This window comes from Choristoneura fumiferana, chromosome 13, assembly GCF_025370935.1.
Source record: "Choristoneura fumiferana chromosome 13, NRCan_CFum_1, whole genome shotgun sequence".
NCBI classification, from domain to species: Eukaryota; Metazoa; Arthropoda; class Insecta; order Lepidoptera; family Tortricidae; genus Choristoneura; species Choristoneura fumiferana.
This window is the reverse complement of record NC_133484.1, coordinates 17,876,988-17,892,897: the sequence shown is the minus strand read 5'-3', so window position 1 is coordinate 17,892,897 and position 15,910 is coordinate 17,876,988. Positions and strand designations below refer to the sequence as shown.

The window sequence follows — 15,910 nt, the reverse complement described above, 5'->3', positions numbered from 1 at the left end:
CCCCACGAAGAATGGAGCCCCCTGTGAGTGTCAGATTATACCTACACGCTGTAATGCACTATGCATTGGGGGGCATTACAAGTCTTGGTCCCATTACCCTAAAACCCCTAAAGTCGTCAGCTTTCTGGCTCTCCCATCCTATTAATATTGCAAATGCAAAGGTTTGCATGTATATACGGATCTCTGCAATACAGGCTTTATATCCTAATATTCGTGCTGGATCTTTTTCTTAAAATGCCACTCTATGCATTACTGGAGGCCAAACCGTTAGCTCTGAAAATTTCTCCCTATCTTGAGCCATCTGAAACAGTAGCTCTTCACTGCTGATCTTGGCCCACTCCCTAATATTTAGCAGCCATGATTTCTTCCACCTTCCAGGCGCCGTGTTCTCTGTATTTTTTTTAGTAAGTAAGTAATTGCAGCAGGTGATATCACACGATTTACAATTCTTATCCGCTTCGTGCAGATACATAATTTTTGCACAAGTGCGATATCACGACATAACTTTCGGAAATTCCTATAGGAGTTCTAATTGAAGCACCCAATGTCCACGTGAGCGAAGCCACGGCTAAGGCTAATGTTAAATGAAATAATTTATCTTCAATAATGCCACTACAACTTCTAGCATTCTTTTTCCAGTTGTGTAGAAATTGTAACGGTCCACGACGAGGGCAACACCGGATCAGCGCACGGACATCTCATAGTCAAGGAGATAAGAGACAACGTGACCATCGACTTCGAGGAGTTTGAGGTGCTATATATCACAGTGCGAGTCGTCGACGAGATGACTGAGATAGGCCAGAACTTTGATGAGAGTAAGTAAGAATATATTGAAACACGTTAGGAGAAATAAATGAATGCACCTCTAATTAGTTCTCCGTAAAGCAAAATTGAAAATACAGACTGAAATATAGATGCACAGAAAAACCAGAAAAATAAGACAAGCACTGGGAATCGAACCCAGGTCCTCGGCATTCCGTGCCGCGTGCTATACCGCTACACCACTGCTGGACAACGGTACAGACACGAAATTCCCCTATGCACCACATATCTCAGCTTGTTTGTTTCTTATTTAGCCACTTAAGCAGTGACGCTAGCGACATCTATACCGTAGCCCTCATCGAGAAACTTTCGGCATTCCATTGGAACTATCCGCTGATCCGGACAAGAGATATCCTTTTTGTATTTTTTATTTCAATTCGAAATTTTTAAATTTCTTTCAAAGTAAAAAGTTGGAATTGAAATTAAAAATACAAACAGATTACATAAAAATAATCTCCGTAAAGCAATAAGCTTCCGATGTTAGTATTGTAGTTCTTGTTTAAAAATTTGCAAACCATTTTTCGACCACTTCTCTGGTATCCAATTGAACTGGGCACTTAAATAAATAAATTTGAAGAGAATACAATAATCTCGTAGTTGAATTCTGGTGGTCCGGCCGCGATCGTCTCCACAGGACAGAATTCTTCAATGGCTTGAAATTACTTAAAATTTGGTACATACGGTGCGGATATGTAGTTTAGATAGATGACAATGCAAGTCAATAAAAGAGCGTCAATTAGTGATGGATGATGTTGAAGTTTAACTAAAACTTTAAAGAAACCTCCTGTCTCCTCTAGTGACGTTCACAGTCATCATCATCGATATGAACGACAACTGGCCTATCTGGGACGAAGAGACGCTGTCAACGGAGTTTAGGGTACGCGAGAACTCGACCAGCAACGTGGTCATCGGCTCCGTGCTTGCTACTGACATCGACGGCCCGCTGTATAACCAAATACGGTACAGCATCGTGTGAGTATGACTTCTTTATATTTTTAGTAGCTTTTACTTAACTTGAAACGTTGCATATGTTATGTATGTTGTGACTACTTAGTGGTTTCAATATTCTCAAAGGATTTGTGGACTATTTCTTGGTATTTAATAGACATGAAATCTAAATTGCTAGGTTAGAGACCTGAACTTTTGCACGGGTATTGTTCTTCTCTCATCTAAGTCGATACAGCTACACTCTTGACAGAGTGGTCGTTGTTGTCGATATTCTTGGGAAACTAGTGTGGTGTTTTCCCTTTGCCTTCCACACCGCAGAGCTAGAGCCCGGAGTTCGTAATTGGCAATAGAGAGCGCTGTTACCCACGCACACATTAGGCTCCTTAGTCGTCTTTTACTACACCCATAGGAAGCGGTGGGTGCGTCCTATTCTAAAACTGGGCAAGACACGGATTATGAACGGCATTCTTCTTACAAAGTAAATAAAGCCCACAGAGACACTTTTGAGAATTCCTGCGGGAGTTTAGTAAAGTCCAGAAATTTTAATTAAATTGCCACTATGGCCATTTAGACTTAGACCGCGACGCTATGAGTTAAATTGTGGTTAAAGTTAGTAAGTATGTAATGAATAAACAGGACGTTTAGAAATAAATCCTTTTTTCAGTCCAACAAGAGGTACTCCCGACAATCTAGTCCAGATTCATCCCGTCACGGGCCAGATAACGACCAACCTGGAGCATGCCATCGACGCCGACATCCCCCCGCGGGAATATTTGTACTACACGGTCATTGCGAGCGATCGGTGCGAAGAGGAGGACCGTGAGAATTGCCCTGACGATCCCACGTATTGGGAGACACCTGGAGATGTGAGTGATTGAAATATACCTACATAACGACGCGCATCGCATCAAACTCCTGGATTTGAAGCATGAAATAATTGCCTCTGCGATCTCTGAGGTTCTTTATATCCACGAGGCCCTGGGCTGCATAACAAAAAGCCCTAACGAGTCAGTTCATGTATTTAAAGTTCCGTTATTTTTGCTCATCAGCGTTGCATCATTTGCAGTAGCGAGCGAGGCGCCGTGCCGAGGGTTACCTATTTTTTTACGCGGTTACAAATATGCCAAATATTGTGAACACTAACTGCGAGGTTGTGCATTCGAAGGTATATGCAAACTCACGGCTCTCTAATTCTTCCGGTTGCTTAACGAAAATTTTCACTGAAAGTCATTTGGCCAGTTTTTACTAGTCTCGTCTTAATATTGTTCTATGGTGTCATCTATCCTAACTATTACCTATTCCTGTGTCCATAGATATCTATATACATCATAGACACTAACAACAAGCTGCCGCAAGCGGAGTACGACCAGTTCCCTACGGAGGTGCGCATCTACGAAGACGCCGGCGATGGCACTGAGGTGGTGCGGCTGGTGGCCAGTGACCTGGACAGGGATGGTAAGGAGAATATAAATAAAGATAAAGATTACGGAACATCAATGGACTTAATTGATTTTCCACCAGCGAGGCGTGGCGAGACGAGATGGGACGAGAAGAGATTTGAAATTGCGCTGACCCACACAATGCAAACACAATTGCAATGAAAAAGCACGTATCGAATATTTTTTGATAATCTAACTACAGACAAACTACATAATACTTAATATAATAATTGTATAAAACAGGAGATGGTATGAAAGTGCCCGGAGCTATGTCTACGCGTATGAGTGCAAGCAAAGGTTTCCATGAGTAGTCTTAATAATGGACAGCTTGATTGCTTTGCCAACTTTTACTACCCAGATATATACCACACGGTGCGCTATCAGATCAACTACGTGATCGACCCGGACCTGCGGCGGTTCTTCGCCGTCGACGTCGACACTGGACTCATCTACATCGAGTTCACCACCGGCGCGGTTTTAGACAGGTGGTACAAATTATCCACCATCGGCCACAGCTAGGAATTCACATAGAATTTTTCGCTGTAACCGTTTTTTTTTTTAATTTATGTGTTCAAAGTCAAAGTCAAAATATCTTTATTCAATTTAGGCTATAACAAGCACTTATGAATGTCAAAAAAAAATCTACCATCTGTTATATGTCTTAGGGTAAGCCATGGTTTGCACTTTATCTTGTACAGTGAAAGAAACTGAACCACATACCACATAACCTTTGTCACTGTGCTACTAAACTCTTATTCAACATTCCATACATCGGCTAAAGAAATCATGGCGAATTGATTACGAAAAGGTCCCAGCCTGGTACGCGATTCAGTATCCTCGACTGTGCTTGCCATCTATAATTCTCACTCTTATTTAAAACGATCTGCTTCTATTTCAGAGATGGAGACGAGCCCACGCATAGGATTTTCGTCAACCTCATTGACAACCTTTATTCCGAAGGAGGTAGTAAAAATTCCCACTGTTTTTAGTTCCTTAACATTTTCTTATATTCAGCAAACAAATGCTGGCTTTATAAATAATTCTTTGACTCGAGGAGGTATGTCACTGTGCTACTAAACTCTTATTCGACATTCCATACATTGGCTAAAGAAATCATGGCGAAGCGATAAAATCCCAATGACACCTTGCTAGGTGTCATTGGGATTTTATCGCAGGCCCTAAACGTTTGAACATGGACAATGATCTTAGCTGTTAAGAAGGTTTTGTCGACATGTTTGATAAAAGAACCCTTCAATGCGTCAAACGATTTTGGCGATTTAACGACTCATTTCCCATCTCCGTGATGTCGTGAATTTTGGTTCGACCAAGAAACAATAAATAGTGTGCTTGCCGTACAATTCCAATTAATTCGATAATCAGTTTGGGGTGTGGCATAATTTCATGTTAACTGTTGTTAGCAATATACAATAGGTACTATCAGCCAAATAAGTGGTCTATCAATTTTTAAACAAGTTCCTATCAAATGAATATGTCGCTAAAGTCGTACTTTCAAGTTGACAGACACGTTTATTAGCATTATTGTTTTATGTTAGTTATGACATGCAAACGATTATCAACTTTAGGGTGGTAGACCACATATTTGGCTGATGGTACATGCGACAGGTAACGGCCGTAGAATTAATCATTTACGAACGCCTCCTGCCTGATTAAAATGGTTGGTGTGTTCAGAGGGCCCTCCAAACATCGTGGCGACGGAGGTACTGGTCATCCTTCTAGACGTGAACGACAACGCGCCAGTGTTGCCGTCACCTGATGAAAGAAGATGGCCGATCACCGAGGGACTCGTACAGGTATAATTATTATCACAGCGAAATGCGGCCAAGCTGTAATAAATACAAACAGTGATAACGGTATACAATTCCTAAACGTTAACCGATTTTCACCAATTTGTGGTATGTTGTCAATCATTCAGAGTTTGTACGTTTTTCGTGGTTTTGCTTTCTAAATAAAATAAAGATTGTAAGTACTATAAATAAATAATTGTCAAAATTAGTTTTGCGTGAAAACAATAATAAAACGGATCTGGGGTGGTAATACGCCACACTATTCTTCGCTAAATCCTCTCTCGCTGTTGCCTTCCTAGTAAAAAATTACAAAGAGGAAGCGCACCAAAGTTCAGGGGCCAGTGACGTCATGCCGTGCTAAAAGTATCGCACGGTGTGAGGTCACGCGGAACTTTAACTGGCTAAAATAAAAAAAACATCATCATCATTCCAGCCTATGTACATCCCACTGCTGGACACAGGTATCCTCTTACGATAAGAAAATAAAATATTTGTGTCCAATATTTTCTGATATCACTTTTGGACACTAGCCTATTTTTATTTTCCAGGGAGCGCGTCTCAGCCCTCAGATCCACGCTACCGACCGCGACGAGCGTTTCACCAACAACTCCCGCGTCTCGTACGAGGTCGTCGACATCCGCGCAGTCGACCGCGACATCGAGGTCCCGATATTGTTCGACATCGAGACCATACCAGACCTAGCCGCCTGGGAGTTCTACGGGGCACTCTTCACCACCATGGATCTGAGGGGCTACTGGGGCACTTATGAGATTCGCGTGCGGGTGAGTATCGGCAGCGTGATGTACAAAATTAGCACGGAAACTTGCATCATTCGTTTATATACTGAGTGGCAAAAATCTGGCCCGCAAATATATAGGTAATTTTGTATGTGGAGTGGGCCAAATTTTGTGCCACTGAGCATATGTAGGTATTTATTTTACATAGGTAGTTACAAGTTTACAAGGTACAAGTTGATTGGCATAAAGATCTGCGATAATCTCTGTAGCGATAAGGATTGCTTAGCTTGCGATTTATGGCTAATACTCGCCCACCGCCTCAAACTGACAAGTTATACTTAGCAATAAATGAAGTCATTTTGAGAGACCAATCATCATTTTGGACATCCCTGAAGAATCAGTAGTAGCCATGGCCTGAACATATTAACACACTAGCACTAACACATGCAAAAGAAAAAGGATGCAAAATCCTGAAAGTACAAGATCAAGATACTGACATACCAAATTGCCCATTTGTCTCGATATGGAAGGATATGGTCGGACCACGGATAACAGATCTAGATATGTATTAGATGTGTGATCTGTGGGTAGAACTGTTCTTACTGAAGAATCCATCTGTAGTAACTTATCTACTATTTACTTACTGATTTTATTTTATCCATTTTCCCATGTTGTCGCGAATAAATTAATGATTTCTTTCTTTTTTTTTTCTTACTAACGATTAACGGGGTTTGAGTGTTGTATATCTGAAATACCAACATAAACCGTTCGTATTTCAATGGCATCTCAACAGATGTAACTTGTCGAAAATGTATAATGTTGTTTACAGAACATATATATCACACAATCTTAATCGTAATGTTCACACCCGCAGGCCTACGACCATGGCGACCCGATGCTGGACTCTTTCGAATGGTACGAGGTGGAGATCGCCCCTTACAACTTCCACAACCCGGTATTCGTGTTCCCTCTGAGCGGAACCACTGTGCGACTTTCCAAGGTAATCATGTTTTTACAATAAAATTTATTACAATGAGGGTTTCTCGACAGGTGAAATATCCCTAGATAACGTTAGTTTCGTGAGGTCCGTCGGGTACCTATCGTTGTTTGTTTTTTAAGATAGAAAAATTTTTTTGAAAACAAAGCGAAACCATAAAAGCCACCAGTCAACTTTTGAAAAAAAAAAATAGAGATGTTTTTCTTTAAGTTCCCTCCCATTGACCCTGCCATTGAAATTAAGTCCTAATGTTTACTTCTTATTCCGTATATTTTACTAACAAATACCAATATATTGATTTATTTGCAGTCAGTTAAAATTACTCTGTACTTGGTAAATTTTGCTTGCAAGTAGGCTTCGGCTAGAACAATGGATATATTAAACACGGCCGTTTACCAAAATGGCTAACGCATGCGAAGCCAGTAGGTACAGTGACCAGACCAATAACCCGACAAAGTGTGCATAAATATCTGATACGACTCTGGGACCGGTAGGACGTGCCAGATATTTTTGCACGCTCCGCTGTGGCAGTTATTAATGCTGGTGGCTGTACGTACTGGCTAGTACCAACTATAAACTGACTACACCTGAAATGTTTGCAGGAGAGGTCAGCAAACGGCCCGCTGGTGACGGTGGGGGATGCGTTCCTGGAGAACCTGCACGCCACTGATGAGGATGGACTCCACGCCGGCGTCGTCGACTTCTCCGTTAGCGGCAACGGTGAGAAAAACTTACCTACTGTTTACCTTCTGTTTTGGGAACTCATTTACCTCCTGTTTGGAATGGAAACTCCTTTACTTCCAGTGTGAAATCTGCTTTACCTCCAGCTTGGAAACTCCTGGTTTGTCCTGGACCTCTTTAGTAATATTTGGACAGTTGATCTGATAATTTTGAAAAGAAGTTCATAAAAGGATCTGGAATGTTAAAGGAAAAGGCAGTGGGCCCAGGTTCATAGGAATAGCTATCAAAAGATGTACGCAAGTTAACAATTTTTTTTTCTGACAGTGGATGCAATTGAGTACTTCGAAGTGGAGAATCTCGGAGAGAATAGTGGACAGTTAAGGCTGAGAAGTACCTTCGACGAATACGTTAGAGAGTTCCAAGTAAGTAAAGCAACATTGAGGCCTTTGGTTGATGCCGAAGTAACAATTATTGATAAAGCTCTGTACTTTTTATACGCTCAGGCGATACATTTGCAAAAGAGGGAATTTCAAAAAAGAAAAGAGTGAAGAGTGAAGTCTTCAATTTGTGGGATACCTTCTCTAAGTTATAACAAAACTCTAGATGTTTTTATTGAAACCCTGATACCCCCTTCCAAGGCGAGTAGAGCAGACATGGTCAGGGGTATATCCTTTAAATAAAAAATTATTTACTGCCAAGAAAAAATAATAATACGGCTTGTGTTGCAGGTTACGATCCGAGCGACTGATCGTGGCACGGTCCCTGGTCCTTTGTGGACGGACACCATACTCAACGTGATCTTCGTGCCCTCTCTAGTGGACCCTACCTTCACTCAGAGCACTGATACTGTTGCTTTCTTCGGTAAGCCAAAGATGCAGTAGACTACTGCATTCCAGATTTATATATTACATGTTTTTCTTTTTTTATCACGGGACAATTCACACCAATTAACCTAGTCCCAAAGTAAGCTTAGCAAAGCTTGTGTTATGGGTACTAAGCAACGGATAAATATAATTATATAGATAGATACATACTTAAATACATATTAAACACCCAAGATCCGAGAACAAACATTCGTATTTTCATACAAATATCTGCCCCGACACGGGAATCGAACCCGGGACCTCAAGCTTCGTAGTCAGGTTCTTTAACCACTAGGCCATCAGGTCGTCAACATCATGATTTATACTTTTTCTTGAATTTACTCTTTTTTTAACTCTTTTTAGTTCTCTATTATGAAATTTATCAGCACTAAGGAAAAAGAGCGACTTTGTGCTCTTGTTTGTTAAATTTCAACCACGTATTAAACTATAACGTTATAAAATATAATGGTCTAAAAAATTGGCCATTGTATAATATATGCCTATAAGCAGCTCTGATTAAAAAAATCGTTATTTTTATTCTAGAACAAGAAGTAGATGGCGAGAGGCATCAACTATCGCTTGCTGAGGACCTGAAAAATCACGGGTGCACAGATGACTGCTATCCCATTTACTACAGGATCGTTGGTGAGTTCCCAGTTATAATCAAGGTGATAACTCAGACACGGTTACCGTTCAATAATATAACCTTCAATGGAATTGATTTACAGGCGATACATTGGTATGAAAAATAATAAAATAAATTCCAAAAAATATTAGGTTTACTTTATCGTTGACTCTGTTATCTTGATGGTTTCAACGGGAAAATACATTGCGGCGTTTGTACAGTCACGATCTTTAATTTGGGACACAGTAACAGTTCGTAGTCACCACTCGAGAATCTTTCTCCCCAACGGTTAGGTATCTGTTCTTTTAGCAATGCGGCCTGATACTTACAACGAGACGTTTCACCCGTGGCTAAATCATTATCATCATCATTCATCCATAGTGGACGTCCTCAGGCCCCTCTTACCCACTGGGCACACTGGGCACGTGCTCAGGGCCCCGCGATGCATTGGGGCTGGGGCCCCCTAGTCCCTACTCCATTACCAAACGATAACCTATAACTAAATAGTGCTTTATTATGGTCATAGGTGCCCCATTATCCTATGCGCCCAAGGCCTCTAATATGTGAAAGACGACCCTGGACGCCCTACTGTTGGACATAAGCCTCCCCCATAGACCCCCAGTTGCTTCGGTTGGAAGCGGGTACATAAATGGAACCCGTGGGTAAATAAATGTTTGCCCGCAGATGGCAACTCCGACGGGCACTTCGAGCTGGACGCGTCCACCAACACGCTGTGGGTGGTGCGCGCTCTGGACCGCGAGGCGGCCGCGTCGCACCAGCTGGTCGTGGCCGCCAGTAACTCGCCCGCGCCCGCCGCTGCCAGCTCCACCCTCACCGTCACTGTCAACGTGAGTACTCTTTTTTAATACAATTGTTTGGGGAATAAAATCAAACTACCGTGGCGTAAAACAATAGAGAAACAAAATAAATTTTACTTTCTTACATTGTCCATAATTTCACGAGGCACGAGGTTAAAACTTCAAGAAGATAATAAATATGTCAATAGAAATGTATATCTATCAGGTCCGTGAAGCCAACCCGCGGCCGACGTTCGTCCGGGAGCTGTACACCGCCGGCATCTCTACACTGGACGTCATCGGCAGGGAGCTGCTTGTTGTGCAGGTATTGCAGGGTTATCCGTTCGTTTAAGTTGAGATCGCAGTTCCAATTTAAGATAACTTAACATAGGTATATTTTCGGCTAAAAAAGGTTCAGCATTACACAAGAAAAAAGAAAGAGAAAAAAAGACAGAAAAAAGGAAGAATGAAAGAGAGAGAGACAGAGAGAAAGAAAGACAGATAAAGCATTTATTCCCGTAAAAAGTAAAAAATCATACCTACGTAAAAATAAGTTAAATCATTCGTCATATTATATTTGTCACATAAGGTAAGGTAACGTAACAAGAACTACTTAATATCGTAAAAAGAGAGTGGTGAAACTAGGGTTAAGGGGGTATAAGGTCATATAGGTAATAACCTGACGTATCCCCAGGCAACGCACTCGGAGAACGCGGCAATAACATACAGCATCGACTACAGCAGCATGCAGGTGGACGCGTCTCTGGAGGCGGTCCGGGACGTGGCGTTCTCGCTGCACGCCACCAGCGGCGCGCTCACGCTCGGCATACAGCCCACGGCCGCTATGCACGGCATGTTCGAGTTCGACGTTATCGCCGAGGACGCTGGTAAGTCCGATAGGGAACACACTCCGAGACCACAATATTCTACAGCATGGACTACAGCAGGATGCAGATAGACTCGTCTGTGGAGGCGTTCTCGCTGCTTGCCACCAGTGGCGCGCTCGCGCTTGGCATACAGCCCACAGCTGCTATGCACGGCATATTATTTATTTATTTTAACCTAGTAGTATTAAGATACAGGTAAAGCTTAGCTTCGCTCAATTATACCATTATTAGACCTGTCCGTCGAAATGAAATTCCAGGTTTACACTTAATCCCAACGGGAATTATCAAATATTACAACATGGGCTTAACACGCGCAAACTCGTGCAGAATTTCGTTTCTAGACTTTAGCTCAGGATAAAAATAGCCTACCTGTATGTGTTGTTCCAGACGGTATTTATATATCAAATTTCATCCAAATCTGTTCAGCCGTTTTAGTGTGATGGAGTAAACACATAAGCACACGCACGCACGCACAAACATACCGACAAAGTTGTGCATTTATAATATAAATAAAATAAATATCATGGGACACTTGACACCAATTGACCTAGTCCCAAACTAAGCAAAGCTTGTACTATGGATACTAGGCAACGGATAAACATACAACACGGATAACATTATATTAGTAGGATGCAACTTCAGAAACCCTGGCTAATGACAATGTCTTTTTTAGCTGGAGCGACTGACACCACTGAAGTAAAGGTCTACCTGATATCGTCGCTCAACCGCGTCACTTTCATCTTTGTCAACACTGTGGATGAAATCGAACAGAACAGAGACTTCGTAAGTATGAGTTTTTTCTGTTGCTGGAAGTTGACCATCATTACAAACAATTTGTACTCTATCGACAGCTGTTTGAACAGCGATCGTGTGCTCATTCCGAACCATTCCCAACGGTTTTCCAACCATGTCGTTTTTTCTGCTTATTCTTTGGCGTCACGTACCTTTACGGTGGCTGGAGGAGTTTGTATTTAACATGTCTCATAATGTGGCCTACCTGTGGGCGTAGGACTTAAATTTGGTGTAGGCAAGATAAATTTTACGAGGCCCCATAATGGCAAACCACAGATTAGATGTCGGATTTTTTAATGAACACCAAAACGAGAAACTTTTGAGGCGCGAAGCCCGAAGCCCCTGAGAGTGCGAGGCCGTAGGCGTAGCTTAAATACGTCACTTACGCGCCAAGCGCCACTTCTATACCCTACCTTTACGCCGCTTTTTAACCGAGCTCAAAACATCCTTTACAACCATGAACCGTCTCGTTTCTTGTCCGTTCACTATATCAACATAATTTGTACTGACTCCCAATTTCACCCACAAAGATAGCAGAAACCTTCTCTACGGGCTTCAGCATGACGTGCAACATCGATCAAGTGCTGCCGGCGACGAACTCGGCCGGCGTCGCGCAAACGGATCGGACCGAAGTGCGCGCACACTTCATCCGGGCCGACGTGCCTGTGCCCGCCACCGAGATCGAAGTGTACGTAACAGTTGAGATTGAGACTAAGATTGTCCTTTTCAACGCAAGGACTTGTTACCCCACTCTTTTGTATTTAATACTGACCTGACCACCGATCAACCTTTATCCCACTCCACCTGATGATCATTGCTGATGGGGCTGAATAAATATGTAGCTCACTAGTTTAATTACAGTCATATCACTCTGGCCTTGCTAACGCTAAATCGTACCTACTTATCCGGAAAAAGAAACCTAAAATTTAATCTGCTTTGTGCAAATTACCGATAAAGTAAAAGTTAAAGTTAAAATATCTTTATTAACCACAAGCAAACGCATAGGAGAAGCCGCAGTGAGCACTAAGATCGAACACAAGCGGAAATCGTGAAATAAGTTCATGTAATTACAGGCTAAAAAGCTCCTAAATAATACTTTTAACTTACAGCTTACGTGACGACACGCAGCTGCTATTCACCATCCAAATGGCTCTTCGCGATCGCGACCTGCAGCTCAGTGACTTCGTGACCGACCTGAGCCCCGAAGAGAGCTCCGACGCCAGCCTCATTACTATCTACGTCCTCGCTGCGCTCTCCGCCGTGCTTGCCTTCCTCTGTCTCCTGCTGCTAATCACCTTCTTCATCAGAACACGGGCGTGAGTACAGAGAACTCGGTCTATATTAAAGATCATCATTGACTTAAGTCTTGAAGAGAGATCTCACGCTAGCTCATCACTGTCTACTTGCTCGCTGCTTATCACTTCACATTCGGTAGAAGACGGGCGTGAGTATAAACAAGATGTTTGCCCTATAGTTATTGTGGTTGGTTTGAGCTACAAAGAGAACCCTTAACGCCAGCCTCGTCACTGCTTATGACTTCGCCACGGTCTCCAACGCGCTCGCCTTTATTTGCCTCTTCAACTCTTCAATATCTTCAAAATTAAAAATTATCATCGACGTGAGACTTGAAAAGAGTTTTGACACGAGCTCATCTCTGTCTAGTTACGTCCTTACAATCTCTCTCTCACTGCTAATTATCTTCTTCATCAGGACTATTCAGGACCGTAAGCATTTTCATTTCAAAGGTATGTATGTAATCCTAACTTGTGAGTTCACCTGCTTCATGCATAGGCATGGCCGAAATATTCAGATGATTGAAACTTTGTTGATTTTCTTCTTCACTATAGTGGGAGGACAACCTGACAGACCGTAAATTAATGATATTATGACTATGAAGAGTAGAGAAATGATCCTGTGTAGAGCTTGATAGACTCTGCCCTATTTTCATTTCTAATGAAAATGTAACATCATCCCGTTGACTCTCTAATTGTGATCTAATGTCTTGTATTTAATTACGAGTTCTGCTTTCCAGGTTAAACCGTCGGCTGGAGGCTCTGTCGATGACGAAGTACGGCTCGGTGGACTCGGGGCTGAACCGCGCGGGGCTGGCGGCACCCGGCACTAACAAGTACGCCACGGAGGGCGCCAACCCCATCTGGAATGAGACCCTCAAGGCGCCAGAATTTGATGCCATGAGGTAAATATAAACATCATCGAACAATTGACACCAATCAACCTAGTCCCCTAACAAAACGAAGCTTGTACTATGGGTAGGTAAGTACTAGGCAATGAATAAACATACTTACATGACTTCAAGCTTAATAGTCAGAGGCCGTATTGCCTATCTTTCTGGCGCTTGCCATTGCAATATAATGACAGTTTTTGTATGCGAAATTGCAAAATCTGTCATTTGATTGCGATTGCGAGCGTTATAAACGTTAGGCAATACAGCCTCAGGTTCTCTAACGACTTGACTATCTAGTCGTCAACGTCGTGAGTTACGTGTTAACGTTATTATCTAAGGCAGCATATTCAACCTCGACACATAAGGCCCGCTAAGCACTGGTTTTTTTTTCAACATATTCGGTTAAATCGCCCGGATTTTATATATATGTCTCACTCAATTCTAGGCATATACCTCCGCTCAGAATGAGAGGGCTTGGGCTGTAGTTCCAACGCGGGTCCAGGTGCAGATTGGGATTTTCACACATTTCATTTTTTGGTACACCATTTGTGGCCCTTGGAAAAAGTTTGACTACGGCTGATCTCGGGCCTCAAAAACCTTTGAAGCTAAATATAGCTCTATCTATCACCTACCTTTGTCAGAAGAAGGAACTGGAAGAGGAAACAAAATTGTCCTAGAGTCGTGAAGCGATCATTATTCATCCACCATGATCTCTCACTTTATTTCTGGAACAACTGCAAATCTTACACTCGACACTAGGTAGCAAAATTGACTTCAAACGTACACAGGCAATATTGTATAAAAATGAATAAATATCAAGTCCCAATTTTATATTTTTTTAGCGACGCGTCTGATGACTCGGACCTGATCGGCATCGAAGACTTGCCGCAGTTCCGGAACGACTTCTTCCCGCCCGCAGATAATGACTCCTTCCAGGGCGTCTTCGACACTCCGGTAAGCTAAACCTGTTCCGCTATCTGAAACTATTAGCTAAGTTTCTAATTAAACTACATATACAAGAGATCATAAAATGTAGTGTTTTGCCCTGAAATAATTAAGATATCTCATTCGACTATTTTTCCAACCGGGCTACGACTATGCTCGATCGGTATGGTAGCGATTCCAATTTGTAGGTACCTATGCCATATTTACGAAAACCCAGTGTTAGCAGTGTATACTCGTAGTGTATGGCCGAAGCCGGAAAGTTCTCGAATGGAGTTCGTGAATCGGCAAGCGCAGCATAGGACGTCCACCAACGAGATGGACGGATGTCCTGATTAAAGCCGCGAGTTTACGGTCAATTCCAACTGAAACAACTGGAGGTCTATGAGGGAGCCGGAGGAACAGTGGACGTCCTAGGGCTGATATGATGATGATGATGATGATTATGAGTGTTAGAAGAGCCCTACTTCTAAACAAAATATACCTATGGCAGTGTGTTAATATCATTTTATATTGGTTACTTGAGTTAAGACGACCTTGATTCCCAACTATTTTTTAACAATTTGTTGCTATAGACAGCGGCAATAGAATACACGATAATGGCCCTGAACATTCAGATCTTTTCTTTTCTCGCTCATGTCCGTTATTATTCACAGGCTGTCCACAGAGGGGTCATCCCTAACCACAGCAATAACTTCGGGTTCAACACCAGCCCGTTCAGTTCAGACTTCACCGACCGCCAGTTCAAAAGAAACTAACCTAACCTAGTATAAGAACCGTAGACTTTTTTTTAAATCTAGAGGTGTTTGTTTTCAACCGGTGAACGCCAAATAAACATTAGATAAAGAAAGTATGTTCAATGAATAGAGTGTGTTCAAATCAAAGATTTTTTTCTATTTAACTGTTTCAGTCATTATGACAACAGTTTTACAGGAAAGTATACAAATTTTAGCCATCTTCTAATTTTTATTATCGTACTCTACTTCATGTATATTTTTATTGTTAATCATTATTTAAATGTATTTAAATTTTACGTAACTAATTAGGTACCTAAGCATAATGTTGTAAAAATGTACAGAACCTATGTGATAAATAAGAAATAAATGCATGTTTTATTTTTTTACTACTTTTATTATTTACTAGACTTTTTACCTGTAACTCCGCTTGCATTAATCATATATTTGGTATTCAATTAAGATTTTGGGATCTCGCAGAAGATCCCAAGGGAATTACTTCAAACCATACCTATCGTGATCTTCATAACCTATAACGTTGCATAAAATCATGACGCTTCTAAGTTAGCGGTTCAGATTTCGTTTCGAGATTTTATCCCGACGATCCCGTGAGAAGTTCTCAATAAAAAGTACTTAGCAAGTGCTGTTCCAGAGAT

The 15,910-nt window shown here is 41.8% G+C and overlaps 1 protein-coding gene across 1 annotated transcript in view; it reads left to right on the top strand.

Moving 5' to 3' along the window:
• LOC141434210 (cadherin-AgCad1-like) overlaps positions 1-15,643 on the top strand; it is a 28,964-nt gene extending 13,321 nt beyond the window's left edge. Inside the window, exons 15-36 of the mRNA XM_074096571.1 lie at positions 640-815; positions 1,620-1,794; positions 2,435-2,636; positions 3,084-3,225; positions 3,568-3,694; positions 4,108-4,172; positions 4,899-5,020; positions 5,563-5,796; positions 6,626-6,751; positions 7,351-7,468; positions 7,754-7,851; positions 8,158-8,290; positions 8,836-8,937; positions 9,602-9,765; positions 9,941-10,039; positions 10,409-10,601; positions 11,275-11,384; positions 11,924-12,081; positions 12,503-12,709; positions 13,426-13,590; positions 14,421-14,532; positions 15,177-15,643. Coding sequence (XP_073952672.1) covers positions 640-815; positions 1,620-1,794; positions 2,435-2,636; positions 3,084-3,225; positions 3,568-3,694; positions 4,108-4,172; positions 4,899-5,020; positions 5,563-5,796; positions 6,626-6,751; positions 7,351-7,468; positions 7,754-7,851; positions 8,158-8,290; positions 8,836-8,937; positions 9,602-9,765; positions 9,941-10,039; positions 10,409-10,601; positions 11,275-11,384; positions 11,924-12,081; positions 12,503-12,709; positions 13,426-13,590; positions 14,421-14,532; positions 15,177-15,278 — 3,130 coding nt within the window. The 3' untranslated portion in view covers positions 15,279-15,643. The remainder of the gene's footprint in view (positions 1-639; positions 816-1,619; positions 1,795-2,434; positions 2,637-3,083; positions 3,226-3,567; positions 3,695-4,107; positions 4,173-4,898; positions 5,021-5,562; positions 5,797-6,625; positions 6,752-7,350; positions 7,469-7,753; positions 7,852-8,157; positions 8,291-8,835; positions 8,938-9,601; positions 9,766-9,940; positions 10,040-10,408; positions 10,602-11,274; positions 11,385-11,923; positions 12,082-12,502; positions 12,710-13,425; positions 13,591-14,420; positions 14,533-15,176) is intronic.
• Positions 15,644-15,910: the final 267 nt, after the last annotated feature.